Source organism: Enhydra lutris, unplaced genomic scaffold (genome assembly GCF_002288905.1).
Source record: "Enhydra lutris kenyoni isolate GAN:26980312 unplaced genomic scaffold, ASM228890v2 scaffoldscaffold57, whole genome shotgun sequence".
In the NCBI taxonomy this organism is placed as follows: Eukaryota; Metazoa; Chordata; class Mammalia; order Carnivora; family Mustelidae; genus Enhydra; species Enhydra lutris.
The window spans coordinates 7,608,773-7,624,937 of record NW_019154141.1 but is presented as its reverse complement, the minus strand read 5'-3'; the positions used below and the strand labels follow the sequence as shown (position 1 = coordinate 7,624,937).

General features: G+C 35.5%; 1 protein-coding gene across 1 annotated transcript in view; it reads right to left on the bottom strand.

Annotated features, from left to right (window-relative positions):
* LOC111158201 (bromodomain PHD finger transcription factor) overlaps positions 1–16,165 on the bottom strand; it is a 157,476-nt gene that overhangs the window by 76,296 nt on the left and 65,015 nt on the right. The window contains 2 exon segments of the mRNA XM_022520120.1: positions 11,995–12,183; positions 12,723–12,929. Coding sequence (XP_022375828.1) covers positions 11,995–12,183; positions 12,723–12,929 — 396 coding nt within the window.

The following is a 16,165-nucleotide window of genomic DNA, read 5'->3' as shown; positions in this document are numbered from 1 at the left end:
AATAGAAAAATAAAAAAATCTGCAAGAAGTCACAAAGAAATTGGGGCGCCTGGGTGGCTCAGTGGGTTAAGCCGCTGCCTTCGGCTCAGGTCATGATCTCAGAGTCCTGGGATCGAGCCCCGCATCGGGCTCTCTGCTCTCTAGGGGAGCCTGCTTCCTCCTTTCTCTCTGCCTGCTTGTGATCTCTCTGTCAAATAAATAAAAAAAAATCTTTAAAAAAAAAAAAAAAAGAAGTCACAAAGAAATGAAAATGGTCTTTAAAGATTTGGGAAAATGCTAATTCAAACCAAAAGAAATGCAAAGTAGAACTATATGGAGCTCTCCCCCCCCCCCACCCCGCTATGTGGTTGGCAAAAATCCAAGACTCACAATACACTCAGGTAAAGAGGCAATTTGTTAATAGGCGCTCCCACACAATACAGCAGGAGTGAAAAATGGGGCAAAGTGGATAAAAAGGAACTGACAATATATCCACACATGCACTCCCAACCTACCAATCCCATGTCCTAAAATCTATCCCCAAATACACTGGTAAAAATACTAAATTTTTTGTTTACAGAGCTATTCATCGCAGAATTATTTTTAATGGCAAAAGACCTACACAAAAGGTCCGTCAATGGGGGCACTCACTGAATAAAAGGTGATATACACAATGAGATATCATGCACCCTAACAAGGACTGGGGAGATCACCAGATCCACACATGAATGATTAAATGTAAAAAGTGCAGAAGCAGTTACAGTATCCTAGCTTCTGTGTAAGAAGGGGAGAGAAATATAAATTTGTAGGCAGATTTTGATTTTATTAACCAAAATTTTAAAACACTGGAAAAATAAGCAAAAATTAACAAACGTGGCTACCTATGAGGGAAGGAAAGGAAATGATTACCTAGAGAGAAAGGATGGATATGAAAACTCTCTGTATACAGTTACAGTGTGATTTTGGAATCATGTAGATGTTTTACATTTTTTCTAAAAATTAAAATTAGAAATGTAATCCCTAAAAACTAAAAACTGAAACAAATTAACCTATTTGTACATCAAGTTGTTGGCATAACCACACAGAGAAAAAAATTATTTTAAGTGACTTTCGAACACAGTATTTTGACTGTATGTCCTTACTAGAAATATGGCATAAGGATGATTTAAGAACTATAAAAATCATCTCAAATGCTATTCAGTAGTCTGTCAGCAGTAATATTGGTATTACAAAACTACTATAATATATAAGATCATTTCTTATTAATGTACACCAAGATGTTAATAAGATATATATTAATGATATATTGTTATTAACGACATCTGTATCAGGACAAAGCAAATGTGTAATTAAGTTACTACTCTGCTAGGGACTAAAGTTTTCAGTGTCAGGGAAGAGATACAAGTTTAAAACCAAGGGGGGAAAAAAAGAGAGAACAAGAAAAAACAGAACACCCAAGTATACAATCCTCAATCTGAATCTGAAATGTCAATATGAACTGATGATCTTTTTCTTTTCAAAAATACATATTTCCTAATACCACCTACCAAAAAAGCCTAAACGCAATGACGGCCCAAGAGCAGTAGATACCTCAGCCCAGATTGTGGTCTCTAAATATTGTTCCCCACTAAAAAGGAACCAGGACTTCTTGGAGGAATGACTGATTCCAGGTCTGGGGTAGGAAATAGGTAAGATAAGCCTCATACATCTTACTTTGTCAAAAAGCAGGGAAGCTATCTAAGACTACCAGGATCATGGAAAAAGGACTCAAAAGCCAACATGAAGGGGCTTATGCTGGTCAATATAAGCAAAATGAATAACTACCACTGACTAAAACAAATTGAATACATAAAGACCCATGAGTTCAAACGGATATTTAAAATGAGAAAGCCACGCTCCTATATAGAAATCCCTAACTCATGAGTCAACACTGAAAGTAACTGGACACCAACTACTGATTCTGAAAAATAATTCAGCATTTATTCCTGCTCTACCTAGATTTCAAGTATTCAAACAGTCTCAGCTAACGAGGGAAAATTCTTCACAGAATTCCAGTTAAACAAATTCAGAAAAAAGACAGAATTAAAAACCACCACATTATAATCTCCAAACAAGTAACTGATCCTGAAATGATCATCAATGAATGAGAGGTTAACAGGAAACTTTACAATGTCACTACCTGAACTCACTGATCAACTTCAGCATTTATAAAGGCAGACCATAAAAAGACATCACAAGCCTTTTGATGCTTTATAATATGAAGTACCCAGCACGAAGTTATGGAATATTCTTGCCAAAAATAGTTAAAAATGATTTTAATCAAGATTTTAGAATAAACTGAAGAACACTAAGAGGAAGGGAACAGACAAATCCCAAATGTAGGATATCCCATAGCAAGATACACTATGATTCTTCAACAAGTCAACAGTGTACAGAGGAAAAATGTCGGAGAAGGTAAGAATACTCTAGACGAAGAGACTCAAGAGATATAAAATCAACTGTCATGTCATATCGGAACCTTATCTGGAGTTACTATAAACACAACAAATGTAAAAAAAAAACTTTTTTTAAGAGAGCAAATTTTAAACAGAACAGTAGATGATATTAAGGAATTGCTATCAATTTTATTAAAATGACAATGTAATTATGTAAGAAAATGTTCATATTTTTCATATTTTTTAGAGATGTATATAAGATTGATATAACCCGATGTCTGGGATTTGCTTTAAAATACTGCAGTAGGAAAAGAACCCAAAATCATATTAACCAGAAAGGAGTAAAAAAACCCCACAAAACCTGTGGTATAGCTGCACAGAGGAATATTACAATGCAATTAGCAACATACAATATTATATTACTATTATAATATAAAGTGAAAAACTGAAGTTCCAAAAAGTCACACTTAACACAATACACTGAAAAATACATATTTAACACTATACACTTGTAATAAAGTTTAAAACTAAAAAGAGAAATAGTTTTTAGAAAATTATGTAAATCAACTCAGTGAAGCAAAATTATTGAATTATATATCACTTTGACCTCCAGTATCAACAGTCTTGATTCTACTGTGTATCCCTTATAAAAACAAAAGAAGAGGTTAGTGAACACAGGATTCAGAGTGACAACTACTTCAGGTAGGGGAGAAGGAGGCAGGGGATGAACTTGGGGAGGTGATTAAAGATGCAGGTTAGTATCAAAGCAGGACTTAGCTTTTGTCTGGGTGACAAGTTCCTAGGTGTTTAGTTTCATTATTAAGTAATTTAAAGCCTGAATGAATAAGGGGATACTATGCAATGACCAATGATGAGTATTATTAACTAAGGACTGTGATTTATCTGACAATGTACACCTAGAATCAAAGAGGAAAATATTTTTGAGCCAAAATAGAAAAAACAAGGAGTTAAAAAAAAATGGGTGAAGCAAGTATGACAAATCTTGATAATTCTTTTTTACATATTAGACATATGGTAATGTGGGTGTGGTCATTATACTATTCTCTTAACTTTTATGTATGTTTGAAAATGTCTCTAGTATAAAAATTTTTTATGAAGGATTTCAAAATGCCAAATTTAACATCTGACAGCTATAAACCAGTAATAAAATCAACTCAGAAAAATCTGAAGAAAGTCTCTCACAAATAATATCAAATTCTTCTCGAACCATTCTTTTCACAGCTGTAAGATCTGTATTTGTGAAGCATAGTAGTCCTAATGTATAATGGTCGGTCTAAATATCATCTTCTCAATATATATAATATATATAAAATATTATATATAAAGATAATATATAAATAATAATATATGAAGATATCCCCTCATGATCTCAGAGCGCACTGTCCCATAGAATAAGAAAAATTCTAGACCAGCCCACCAAAACTTTTTTAGCATATAATATACTCCAAGTATGGTAAACTAAGAAAATTCTGGGATAGGAACTTAAAGAGATTCTGACCATACACATCTTAAAACACTTAAGAGAAAGTGTTTTCTGCTATTGGGGAGATAACAGTACTTCATACAAGAACAGGCAATCAATCCCTTACCAGGTATTCTCATCTAAAAAAGCCAATAACCCACTGAAAGCAAACCGAATTCAGACTGTATCCATTTAAACTCTCAAGGCAATAATAAACTACAGACTACCACAAATTCATAAAACATAGCTTTTTTTGTTAGTTCATCCAAAGTAAATCTGTCTTAAGTGGAAAACAGCGTTTTCCTCCACTTCAGTTTAGAAGAGTGATTTTGGTTGTTGGTTTTTGCTTTTTTTTCTAAAGTAGGCTCCACGCCCAGTGTGGAGCACAAGGCACAGCTCGAACTCATGAACTTGAGATCAAGACCTGAGCTGAGATCCAAAGACAAATGCTTAACCTACAGAGCCACCCAGACACCCTGGCTGTTGTTGTTGTTTTAAATAATTGTTCTAGGGGAGCCTGGCTGGCTCAGTCAGAAGACCATGTGACTCCTGTTCTTGGGGCCATGGGACTGAGCTCCACATTGGGTGTAGAAATTACTATAAATAAATAAATAAAAAAGCGAACTTTAAATAATTGTTCTACAATTCTTCACTTCTTTACTTCATTTGGCTATAGATTAAGGAAATCTGAAGCAGTTGCTTCAAAATACCACCAAGAAAGTATCACCTACCAAGAGGTACATCTTAAAGTCCAAATTTCTAGCCGTATGGCAAATATTATGGGTTTTGGCATTTACAATACTATTTTCATTAGACATGACAAACACTGTCAATGAATCAATTATAGGGTAAGTTTTATGGTTATCCCTCAAACCAAAATTACATGTAGATCTTGATCTTCAACTTTTGAACAGTAATACCAAAACCTAAAAAACAAAATTCTAGGCAAAAGAACTACAAAGGAGAAAAGTAATTTTTCTATCTGGTTAAAAGGGGAATTTTTTTAAAGGAAAAAATTGAGGTAAAATAGCTAATCAGAATGTATACAACTAGAAACTAAAACCAAACCTACTAAAAAGGATAAGAAAGAAAAGATTATTTAACTGCAGAAGCTCAAAAGCTTACAGATCAACTCAGTGAGGCTAATACACTGGTTTAGCATCCACTACCAACAGCCTCCTATCAACTGAATTTCCCTTTAAAAAAAAAAAAAAGGATTTTATTCATTCATTTGAGAGAGAGTGCATGAGCACGAGCTAGAGGGGCAGAGGGAGAAAGAGAAGCAGGCTCCCCACGGAGCAGAGTGCCCAACGCAGGCCTTGATCCCAGCACCCCGGGATCACGACCTGGGCTGAAGAAGATGCTTAACTGACTGAGCCACCCAGGCACCCCCACCGAATTTCCCTTGTAGTAAAATTCAAAACTAAAGCAAAGTGCCTATCTTTTAAGGTGTCATTATCCCCAAAAGTTAATAGTTTAAATCAATATGTTCCTTTAGTTTAACTTTATAGCAGTTAGAGTTTCAGAATGTCCATGGAAACATTTTCAAAACAATTATATGGAAATGAAGCCAGTTTTATCTACTGCTGATATGTTCTTTAATCCCAGGCATTAAATCTGGAGGCATCAACTTAAAACAAATGCTGTCTGCATTGTCTGAATACAAACTCTCAAGAGTGAATTTGACTTTAAGATGCTAGCAAGTCATGTGTCCTTTCTCCACTTTTAAATTTAAAACTCGACATTCTGGTACAAAAAGGTTCTAATCTAAAATCCAGGACAAAAGTGTAATTCTGAAACTAAGCCTCTTGTTAATTACAAAGAAGTAATACTAAACAGCATACTTGCTACATGGGGATGTTTTTGGCAACATAACCATTTTCATGAACTGAAGTGAAATGTCTGGAACACAGATGCAAGAAAAAAAATCTAATAGGTATATTTAAAAGATTAGTATTTTTAAGTGATGGCTACTAAGCTTCCCCAAAATACGGCCCAACTTTTCAGTTTAATCAATCTTTGCCACATAAAAATCTTTCTGATCACTGCTCATACCCCATATGAAATCACATCTGCATGTTTTTCTCATGTTCTCACTCCCATAGATTTTTTGACCATGAATTTATAATTTTTCCCTTACATAATATCATTTATTGTATCACATAAAAATGACAGTGCTCTCTGATAAGACTTTATGTCAAAATATAGCTTGAAATAATATACATTTACTTCTTTTCTTCTGAAGACTTCTTTAAATTTTTAAACAATCTCTACACCCAACACAGGGCTTGAACTCAACCACAACCCCAAGATCAAGAGAGACACTTTTCACTGGGCCAGCCAGGCTCCCCAATATACATTTACTTCTAAAGAAATCTGAAAGTAGATGTATTTTTTTTAAGATTTTATTTATTTGACAGAGTTCATGGGTGGGGGGAGAGTAGAGAGAGAAGGTAAGCTGATTCCCCACTGAGGAGGGAGCCCAACCAGGGGCTCGATCCCAGGACTCCAAGATCACAACCCCAGCTGAAGACAGACACTCAACCAATGAGCCACCCAGGGGCCCTGAAAGTAGATGTATTTCTAAAAAGATTCTGGATATATTTCTAAAGAAATTCTAGGGGTGCCTGGGTGGCTCAGTCAGTAAAGCATCTGCTTGCAGCTCAGGTTATGATCCCAGGGTCCTGGGATGGAGTTAAAAGCAAGCTGTTGTAGCTTAGAAATTTTACTAAAGATAAAGGACATTTTATAGGACATCTAGGTTGAGTTCAGTCAGTTGAGTGTCCAACTCCTGATTTCCCCTCAGTTCACAATCTTAGGGTTGTAGATCAAACCCTACGTCAGGCTCCACACTCAGCAGGGAGATTCTATTCCTCTTCCTTTGCCCCTCCCCCCACTTGCACGTGTGTTCTCTCTCTAAAATCAATAAATAAATCTTACCAAAAAATAAAGATAAATGATATTTTGCAATAATAAAGTTAATTCAACAAGAAATATAAAGACTATGTGCACCTAATTAGAAAGCCTCAAAGTATATAATGCAAAAACTGAAAAAAAATTAAGAGAAAAAGGCAACTCCACAGTAAACTGAAGTAATTTTAAAGTATCTTACAGAGAAGGAAGAAAGAGGAAAAAAAAAATAGCAAGGATAGAGATTTGAACAACACAATTCAAAACTTTGATCTGACTGCCCAATATTGTACCCAACAACTAAAAATACATATTGATAAATAAGATATTTATCAATATTAACCATATACTGAACCATAAAACCTCAATAAGTACTCTGACTGCAGTAGGTTAAGCTAAAAATCAATAGTAAAAAAAGATAACCAGAATGGGTTAAAAAGAAAACTATCAGAAAACATTTTAAACTGAATGACAAAGACAATATATAAGTTTGCAGGATGCAGCTATGGCAGCACATAAAGGGAAAATCATAGCCTTGACAGACTAGAAAAAATAAATAAAAACTAAAAATTATCAAAGCATCCATCTTAAGGAGGCAGAGGAGAAATAATATTGCATCTAAATGTAAGTATCAACTAGGATACTCTTTTGGAGGAGCTCTATTTTTTTTTAATACAACCAAAAACAATGATAAAAATTAAAAATTTTAGGGGCACCTGGGTGGCTCAGTCATTAAATGTCTGCCATTGGCTCAGGTCATGATCTCAGGGTCCTGGGATCAAGCCCCACATCGGGCTCTCTACTCAGCAAGAAGCCTGCTTCCCCCTCTCTCTCTGCCTACTTGTGATCTCTGTCAAATAAATAAATAAAATCTTAAAAAAAAAAATCAGGGATGACTTGGTGGCTCAGTCGTTAAACGTCTGCCTTTGGCTCAGGTCATGATCCCAGGGTCCTGGGATCAAGTCCCACATCTGCTTTTTCCTCTGCCTGCTGTTCTCCCTGCTTGTGCTCGTTCTCTTGTTCTCTCTCTCTCTCTCTGACAAATAAATAAGTAAATTTAAAAAATCAATGTAAGGGGGTGCCTGGGTGGCTCAGTGGGTTAAGGCCTCTGCCTTCAGCTCGGGTCATGATCCCAGAGTTCTGGGATCAAGCCCCACATCGGGCTCTCGCTCAGTGGGGAGCCTGCTTCCTCCTCTCTCTCTGCCTGACTCTCTGCCTAGTTGTGATCTCTCTCTGTAAAATAAATAAATGAAATCTTAAAAAAAAAAAAAATCAATGTAAGTACTTCTGCTTTCAGAAGGAGTAGAGGGACTGGAATTAACCCTCTGTCATGAAAACAACCACAAACGAAAAAGACCACAAAAGAGAAAACAAAGGAACTGACAGGTAGTTTACAAAAAAAGGTAGCCAAATGGCCTGTGTATACATATATTTAACAAATATGTGCATATACACACAACACACACACACACACACACACACACACAAAAGCTCAACATCCGTAGTTACAAGTTCAAACCAGATACCCTATAATGCCATCAGAATGACTAAAATAAAGGAGAAAAAACCGAATGACACTAATGATACCAAGAGTTAGCAAGGATGCGGAGGAGCAAGAACTCTCACAGACCACTGATGAAGTGTGAGCCTGTATAACCACTCTAGAAAGCTACCCATTTCTATTAAGATGAGCATGTACAACCTGAATGACCCAGGAAATCCACAGCTAGACTTATACCTCCAGAAAGGCACATATAGGAGCATAAAAAACATGTAAAAGAATATTCACTGTAGCATTATTCACAATGGTCCCCAAATGGGAAACCATTCAAATGCCTATCAACACAGAAAATGAGTAATTATAATTAATTAATAATTGGTCACTATATATCTCTGTAATAGAATATCATACTGCAATAAAACAGAATGTCCTACTATTACAAGCAACATCTGGATGGCTCTCATATATTGTTGAGGTAAAAAAAACTAGACATCAAAAAGTACATACTGTTTGATACCATTTATGATCTTTTTTAAAGGCAATCCTAACTGACTGTTGTAGAAGTCAAGACAGTAAATGCTTTTGTGGGGATGGGCACAGTGGTGGCTAGGGGGGACATGATGTGGTTATAGAGGTATGTTTTATCAAACTGTTTACTTAATACCTACGCACTTTACCATGTTATATTTTAATGAAAAAGTTTGCCAAAAAAATCTTTCCATAAAAAACAACCTTCCAATCTGACAGTCTTCTATTGATAAGCCTGAGTCATTAAATCAGGTGTCTGAATACATTCTGGAGGTTTGGGAAAGAAAGCCAATGAGATGCTTTCTATCACAGTTATTGTTTCTCATCTACCCAGAATAACCCCCCTCTCCAGTTCTTGTAACACCACATCTCATCTATTGCCCACAGGATACCACAAAGCACCCAGCACACTGCCAGGCACCTGGCACTCAATAAATACTTGCTGAATAAATGAGCGCATGGAGAAAGAGACAGAAACAGAAGGAAGCAGAGAGTCTTCTATGTAACTAGGATCAGGACTCTACTATTAGGCCCATCTACTGCCCACTAGAAAAGAGAATCCTCAAGGGCCTTGACTTTGTCTGTTTTGGTCACTGATACATTCCCACTAGTGTTGTAAATTTTAAAGTCAGGGATCTACTAAAATGTTTGTCTACTTTAAATGTACCAAACTCCTCTTTAAAAACTAGTGTGGTGTGTTTAATATACGTCTTTAAAAATGCTTTTCACATTGTTTTGGAAACAAGTATGAGACTACCAGGTTTTTAGGTTTAGTTTCATTTTCTAGTCTAGTCAAGGAGAGAGCTGTGATTTACTAAATGGTCAGGTTTTGAATTTATAGCCTCTTCAGCTCTCTGGCGCTCTGATCCTGCTAATGAACCCAATCGACTCCAATTACAGCAACTGACAATTGCTATTTGCTCCCACTTCTTGTTCAGGATCTCATCTAAATCAATTTTTTGTGACCCTACACATGAAAAAACCAACTGAATGCAAAGTTTAAACACGAAGTTTAAATACTATTACTGAACCTTAAATGTATAATTCAACTCACCCACTTTGCTATTTTTTACTCGCTAGACCTTCTCCCTCTTTCAAAGCCTTGACTGCATACAGTAATAACAACAATACCCAGCATTTACTGAGCAATCAACACGTCAGGTACTACCCTAAGTCTTGTAGATATAGTATTTCATCTGGCATCCCTTAAAAGTATACCAAGATAAGAGTTTCTCCCTTAAACCATTCTGGTAGCAAAAGAACAAATGTCTCAGAGACATTAATAAACTGGTAATAAATAATGTAAAAGCAAATGTCTGCTAAAATCTGTGCACAGCTGTTATTCTACTGTGTTTGGTTTAAGAACCAAACAACTAACCAGTATATAAACCTACTAGTAAGAATAAGGTTTACAATAACTATCAATCTAAAAGCATAAAGAATATTTTAATAAGTATATACTAAGGACGTAATCATAATTCCAATAAAAATGAAATTCTCTTCACAATTTTGGGAGCCTAGTACTCTGCTTCCAAATTCTGACTCATAAAGATATTAAGTCATAATACTGTAATATTTTAATTGGACAGGACCTAGAGATCTAACCACAGAATTATAGATCTCTGATTCTCCGGTCCATTCACTAAAGGACTTGTGCTGAAATCATCTCTGATAGGTCAGGTAGATATCAACATTACTTATACCTTCATGAAATGAAATTATCTCCGATAGGTATTTACTAAATGAATCTAGTAAAAGGGAATTTATTACTTCTACTTTCTAAACAGCTGTAATTTAAAGTGGTTAATATTTACTCATAATATTCCTATTATTTCTACTTATTTGACTTAATATCCTACATCTCAAAGAGAAGTCTAAACCCCCAGCCAACTTCTCAGAGGACAATTACATTATTTTCAATCTAGCTTGCTCTTGATACCAAGTCTATTCTTTTCTAGGCTCAAAATTTTGTTTTATTTCACCAGTTAGCACAGTTTCCAGACTTTTCTTCATCTTAATCAACAATCTCTCATTAGGATAAAATATGGTGACCTTATTATTGTGATTCTTTTGGACCCTACACATACATCTCTGCATGTAATCTAATGTCACATTTGTTACTAATCTAATGTTACTGGTGTTTTCAGCAATAGTTCACTGTTTATAAGTACTCAGTTGAAAGCAATCACACAAGAACTGTTAATCATCAAAATCCTTCAAATTACAAAACAGGGACATTGAGACCTTGCAAGATTAAATATGACATTAACTTAATGGCAGAAGCGGATCTAGAATCAAGCCTTCCAACTGTTAATTAATGCTGTCATTCTTCCCAACACATCAGAATCCTACCCCCAAGAGCAATGACAGTACGACAAGTTGTAAAATACATGATATTCTTATAATATATAGAAAAAAATCATTAAGGACTTCCAGCAAGGTATTAGCTACGATTCTTAATTTGTGGTGGGATTACCAGTGTTTATTTTGTTTTGCTCACCTAAATTTTCTAGTTTCCTTTTTAAAAAATACATATAGCTCTTATAATAAAAATTATTTTTCATTAAAAAAAGGCACAAGGAAAGGCATAATGACATTCTTTGCGTGTGATATAACTTACTTCAAGTATAATTTTAATTTTAAAAAGCTTAAAATATGGACTATTGATTAACTTAACATTTTCAATGTCAAAATATATCTTGCAAAAAATGTTTTGTGACAATGGTTTTCTATCATAACATGGTTTGAAATGTTTAAAAAACTACACAAGCACATGCAAACATAAATTAATTTGTTAGTACATACAGAATTGGAATGGTCAAATCATTCAACACGGAGCCATTAGTATGTAAGTACTTAAAACCAAAATATCTGCCACTATGATCTGATGATAAAATATACAAATAAGTCTATTAGTCAAAACCAGCTAAATGAACTTTAAAAAGCATGAAGATTATGATGAGTTTCAAGCACTAACTGCAAGAACATGTGTCAAACTCCAAATGTTAGGTGACAATTTAGCAATCAGGGATGGCACTTAATGTAAGCAAGCAGCATGAATGAACACATACTTTAAAATTTCAGGTGACATTCAGCTTTTACTACAAAAGGGAACGATTCCCCCCATTACAGAGGCATTGATACACTGCCCTCTGTACCTGGCACATCCTGGGGGAGCTCAGATGCCACCTTCTTCTCTGCCATGTTGCTGCTATCATGGGTTTCTGAGAGACACCCCACGGGACTCCTCCCTTCAGAGGGACTAGTCTCTTCTGAAGAAGCATTTGTTGTGTTGTCGCCAAGATTTGCTGACACAGAGTTACCTTTATCCCCAACTTCTGTTGGCTCTACAGTAAAATGCACAACAAAACTTTAAAGATATCCTTTAAAATTGCTTTAGGACAAATGGCCACATTCAATCAACTACTAAAAATGAATGATCACCAAGAAAACGTGCTTTTATTCGATGGCCATTTTGAAGCAATTAGATTCTGGGATACTTCTGCAGTAAGTAATCCAAAGACTATTTGCGAATATTTAAAATATTAAGAATGTTTAATTAATATAAAAATGAACATATCACATACAAAAGTGCATATTCTGCTATAAAAATAGGGATTTTTTACCAACAAATCTCATAGGAAAATGGCACCTTATTAGGAAGTATAAACAGAGATATATATTATAACCAATCCACCAATATGTAAAACTCATTACAATGATTATACATGTTACAAGGGGAAATGATATCCTACTTTCTTTAGAAATATAAATTTAAATAAGTATTAGTAATAAAAAGAGATTCATTTTCATTTTGAAAGTCAAACTGAAGGTTTCATATATAACACTGATTAAATATCACTTTCTAGCCAAGTAATTTTTTTACCCTCAGATTTTCCTTGCTCAGGATCATCATCCGCCGTTTTGTCGTCACTGTCTTTTTCAAGGGACTGGTCTTCAAATTCCTCTCTACTTTTCTCAACATCTTTGGAGTTATTATTCTCAGTCTCGTTCTTGTCCTTTTCTACTTCTTCTGGGCTTTTAACAATATCAATATCTCCTTTTTTGGCTCTTATGGATTCCAAAATTTCTTCTGTAATAAAAAACAAAAAGTTTTGCTTCCATATATACCAAATATAAAAGTACTACAGATGCCACTTAAGAGTTTCAATATAAGTTATTAAAATTAAACATGTTAAAACATTAGAACTATGAAATAAGGATAAAGATTACCAATACAATGTCAATGCTTATAGAACCCAACCAATTTGGTTATCTTCATTTCTAGAAAATATATGGTAATTACAACTACTTTCTTTTTTCAAAAAAGAAAATCAGTCTAACCTTTGAAGCTGACATGATAGAGATTACTGTCATCTCTTCTACCGTATGAGGAAAACTGTAAGCTGCACAGATCCAGAGTCCAGGCAGTGTGGTACAGTGGTCAAAACCAAGGTACCCATGACCCAGTGCACATCTGACTTGAACTAGCTGTTTAGGCTTACAGTCGCCAAGCTATCTAACCTTCAGGCTCTAATGCAAAATGAGAAAACAAAGTCCCATTTGGAAAAAACATTTCTCTCTGAAGTCCCGTAACTGTTTTGAAAGTCAATATATCCCTAAGGGCTCTAATCCTCTTTCAGTTTGGGTGGAATGATATTATAGCATGATGTAGACCACAAGTATATTGGCAAAGACTCTCAGGTATTAATGATATTCTTTGGATTATGATCCAATACTATCATTTTCTATTTTGTTCCTCAAGTTTATTCCAGCTTTGGCCACTGGGAGCTGAAAGTGAGACCTGTGTTCTCTGTTCTATGAACACACTTCAATCATTCAGTTGTTCATTCGTTCATTCATTAAGCGTTTCCTTACTTTCTAGTACGACAAGACGCTCCAAGCTCACCTTGTATTTTCCCTGCCCCAACCCTAGAATCCATGATCTCTTGGTTCTTTTTTTTATTGGAGAATGATATTCAGAAGGCATGATCTGGGCTCAGGTGTAATTGTTACTATTACAGTGTCACTATTTCGATACTCAGCCGACAGCTAGGAAATGTTATGTAGATGCATACTAAACAATGTATGTCATACATCTATATTTTTTCTCTATCTTTGTGCGGTGGTTTGTGTGGTCCATTCAAGCACTGCCCTGTTGCTTCTCTGTAACTTCTAACAAGAGAAACCTTGTTCTCATTATCTATAATATATCTATTTATTTGGTCAACTCTAGTATACACAGTAATTTCAGAACTGCTAAACTGTACCCCCATGAGAAATAAAATTATCAACTAGAGTACAGTGTTTGTGAACAAGAAGAAACATTTTTTAATGCCATGTAACATGGTTTTTTTTTTAATTTTTGAATTTCCTTGTTTACATTTCCTTTGTTTAAATCCTCTGTACCTGCATTTTCATCCATGCTTCTTAAACTGTAGGTATCTAGAATGTTTCCTAGGATTAAAAAAAAACCTAAAAAGTCATCACTGGAAAACACTGATCTTTCTGGTAAAGTGATGACAGCTGAGCTGGCTGGAGTTAACGCCTCACACTCTCTATCACCTTCTCTATTCCGAATTCCTATAAGAATTCAGAGCCAATCAATATATGAACATCTAAGATAGGTACAGGACAATTTCATATGGAAGAAATTCCAACTGGCATGTTTTCTGTCTTCCTCATCATCCAAGTCTTCCCAGGATCTTTTTGACCTATCTCTTTGTATCCCTTTACCTACCACATTCAGTTCAATTCACCACAGCTGTGGTTACTCTTGCTAATAAGTACACTAAACTTATCAATGGAAGTATCTCATTTTTTTTTTAAGGAACTTTTTATTTAGAAGTCTAGTTTCCAATCACTTGCTCTTCTTAGAGCCATATTATTTCTCTTTCAAGCATAGCTCCACCCTGATTTTCAACTGCCAGCTCTTCTTTTTCCTTTTTTCAAGGAATCTTTAAGCCCAATGGGGGCTTGAACTCATGACCCTGAGATCAAGAGTCACCAGCTCTACTGACTGAGCCAGCCAGTCGTCCCCAACTGCTAGCTTTTCTTCACATAACTAGTTCAAGTTCCTCCCAACTTTCCTAGTGCCATTTAATGAGAATAAAACAACATTAAAAACAAGACAAAACAAAACAAAACAAAAACAACTACTACCAGGGTGAGTGGGTGGCGCAGTCAGCCAGTTAAGCATCTGACTCTTGATTTCAGCTCAGGTCATGATCTCAGGGTCGTGAGATTAAGCCCTATGTGGGTTCTGTGCTGGGCATGGAACCTGCTTAAGATTCTCTCTCTCCCTCTTTGTTTGCCCCTCCCCTCCGCTCTTTCTCTCTCTCTCTAAAATAAAATAAAAACCATCTCTACCTAGAAAAATGTATTCTAAAAATAAACTTCCTTCAAAACACCAAAACAAAGAATTATAAAATATAATTACCATAAAGGTATATGATAAAGCAAATACAGCAAACTATTTACAACTAAAAATATACAGTAAATTGTATAATCATGATGGACATACAGGTGTTTACTGTACCATTTTTTTTATATTTCCACATATTTGAAAATTTTCATAAACTATTAGAAAAAAACAGAAAAGGAAAACTGAAGTACCAAAGTAGAATTAAACCCTCCGAAAGTATACATATAAGTTTATAAAAACCAGTAGGGCTTGGGGCACCTGGGTGGCTCAGTGGGTTAAAGCCTCTGCCTTCGGCTCAGGTCACGATCCCAGGGTCCTGGGATCGAGCCCCAAGTTGGGCTCTCTGCTCAGCAGGGAGCCTGCCTCCCCCGTCTCTCTGCCTGCCTCTCTGCCTACTTGTGATCTCTGTCAAATAAATAAAATCTTTAAAAAAATAAAAAATAATAAAAAAAAATAAAACCAAAGGGCTAAACTTGAAAGGATTTATGCTATTTGCAAGGTTAAGAATGCCAAGTCATCAGAACACACTGTGATGCTGAAACTGATGTCATGATAACGCAAATTACTCCTGGCCATTTCAGAACCCAGTAGTTTCTGCTGTTTTCCTCTCATAAAATCCCAAATTAAAGAATACCACCAGAAATTATTCTAGGTTTTTACCTGGCCTGGATGTCCTAAATGGACTACCATAGCTCAGATTTTGGTTCCCAGGGAGAGCAAATAAACTTAACAGTGGCAGACCAGCGTTTTAATGGGGAATTCTTCTGTCTGAATGTTTAATTCACTGCCAGTACCCGCACCCCTTACAAAGCTGTTGAGAGGATTAAAGGCTTGTAAAACATCTAGTTGAACACCAAAGCAGGTACTCAAAAATGCCAGTTTTCAGTATGCTTGGGTGGCTCAGC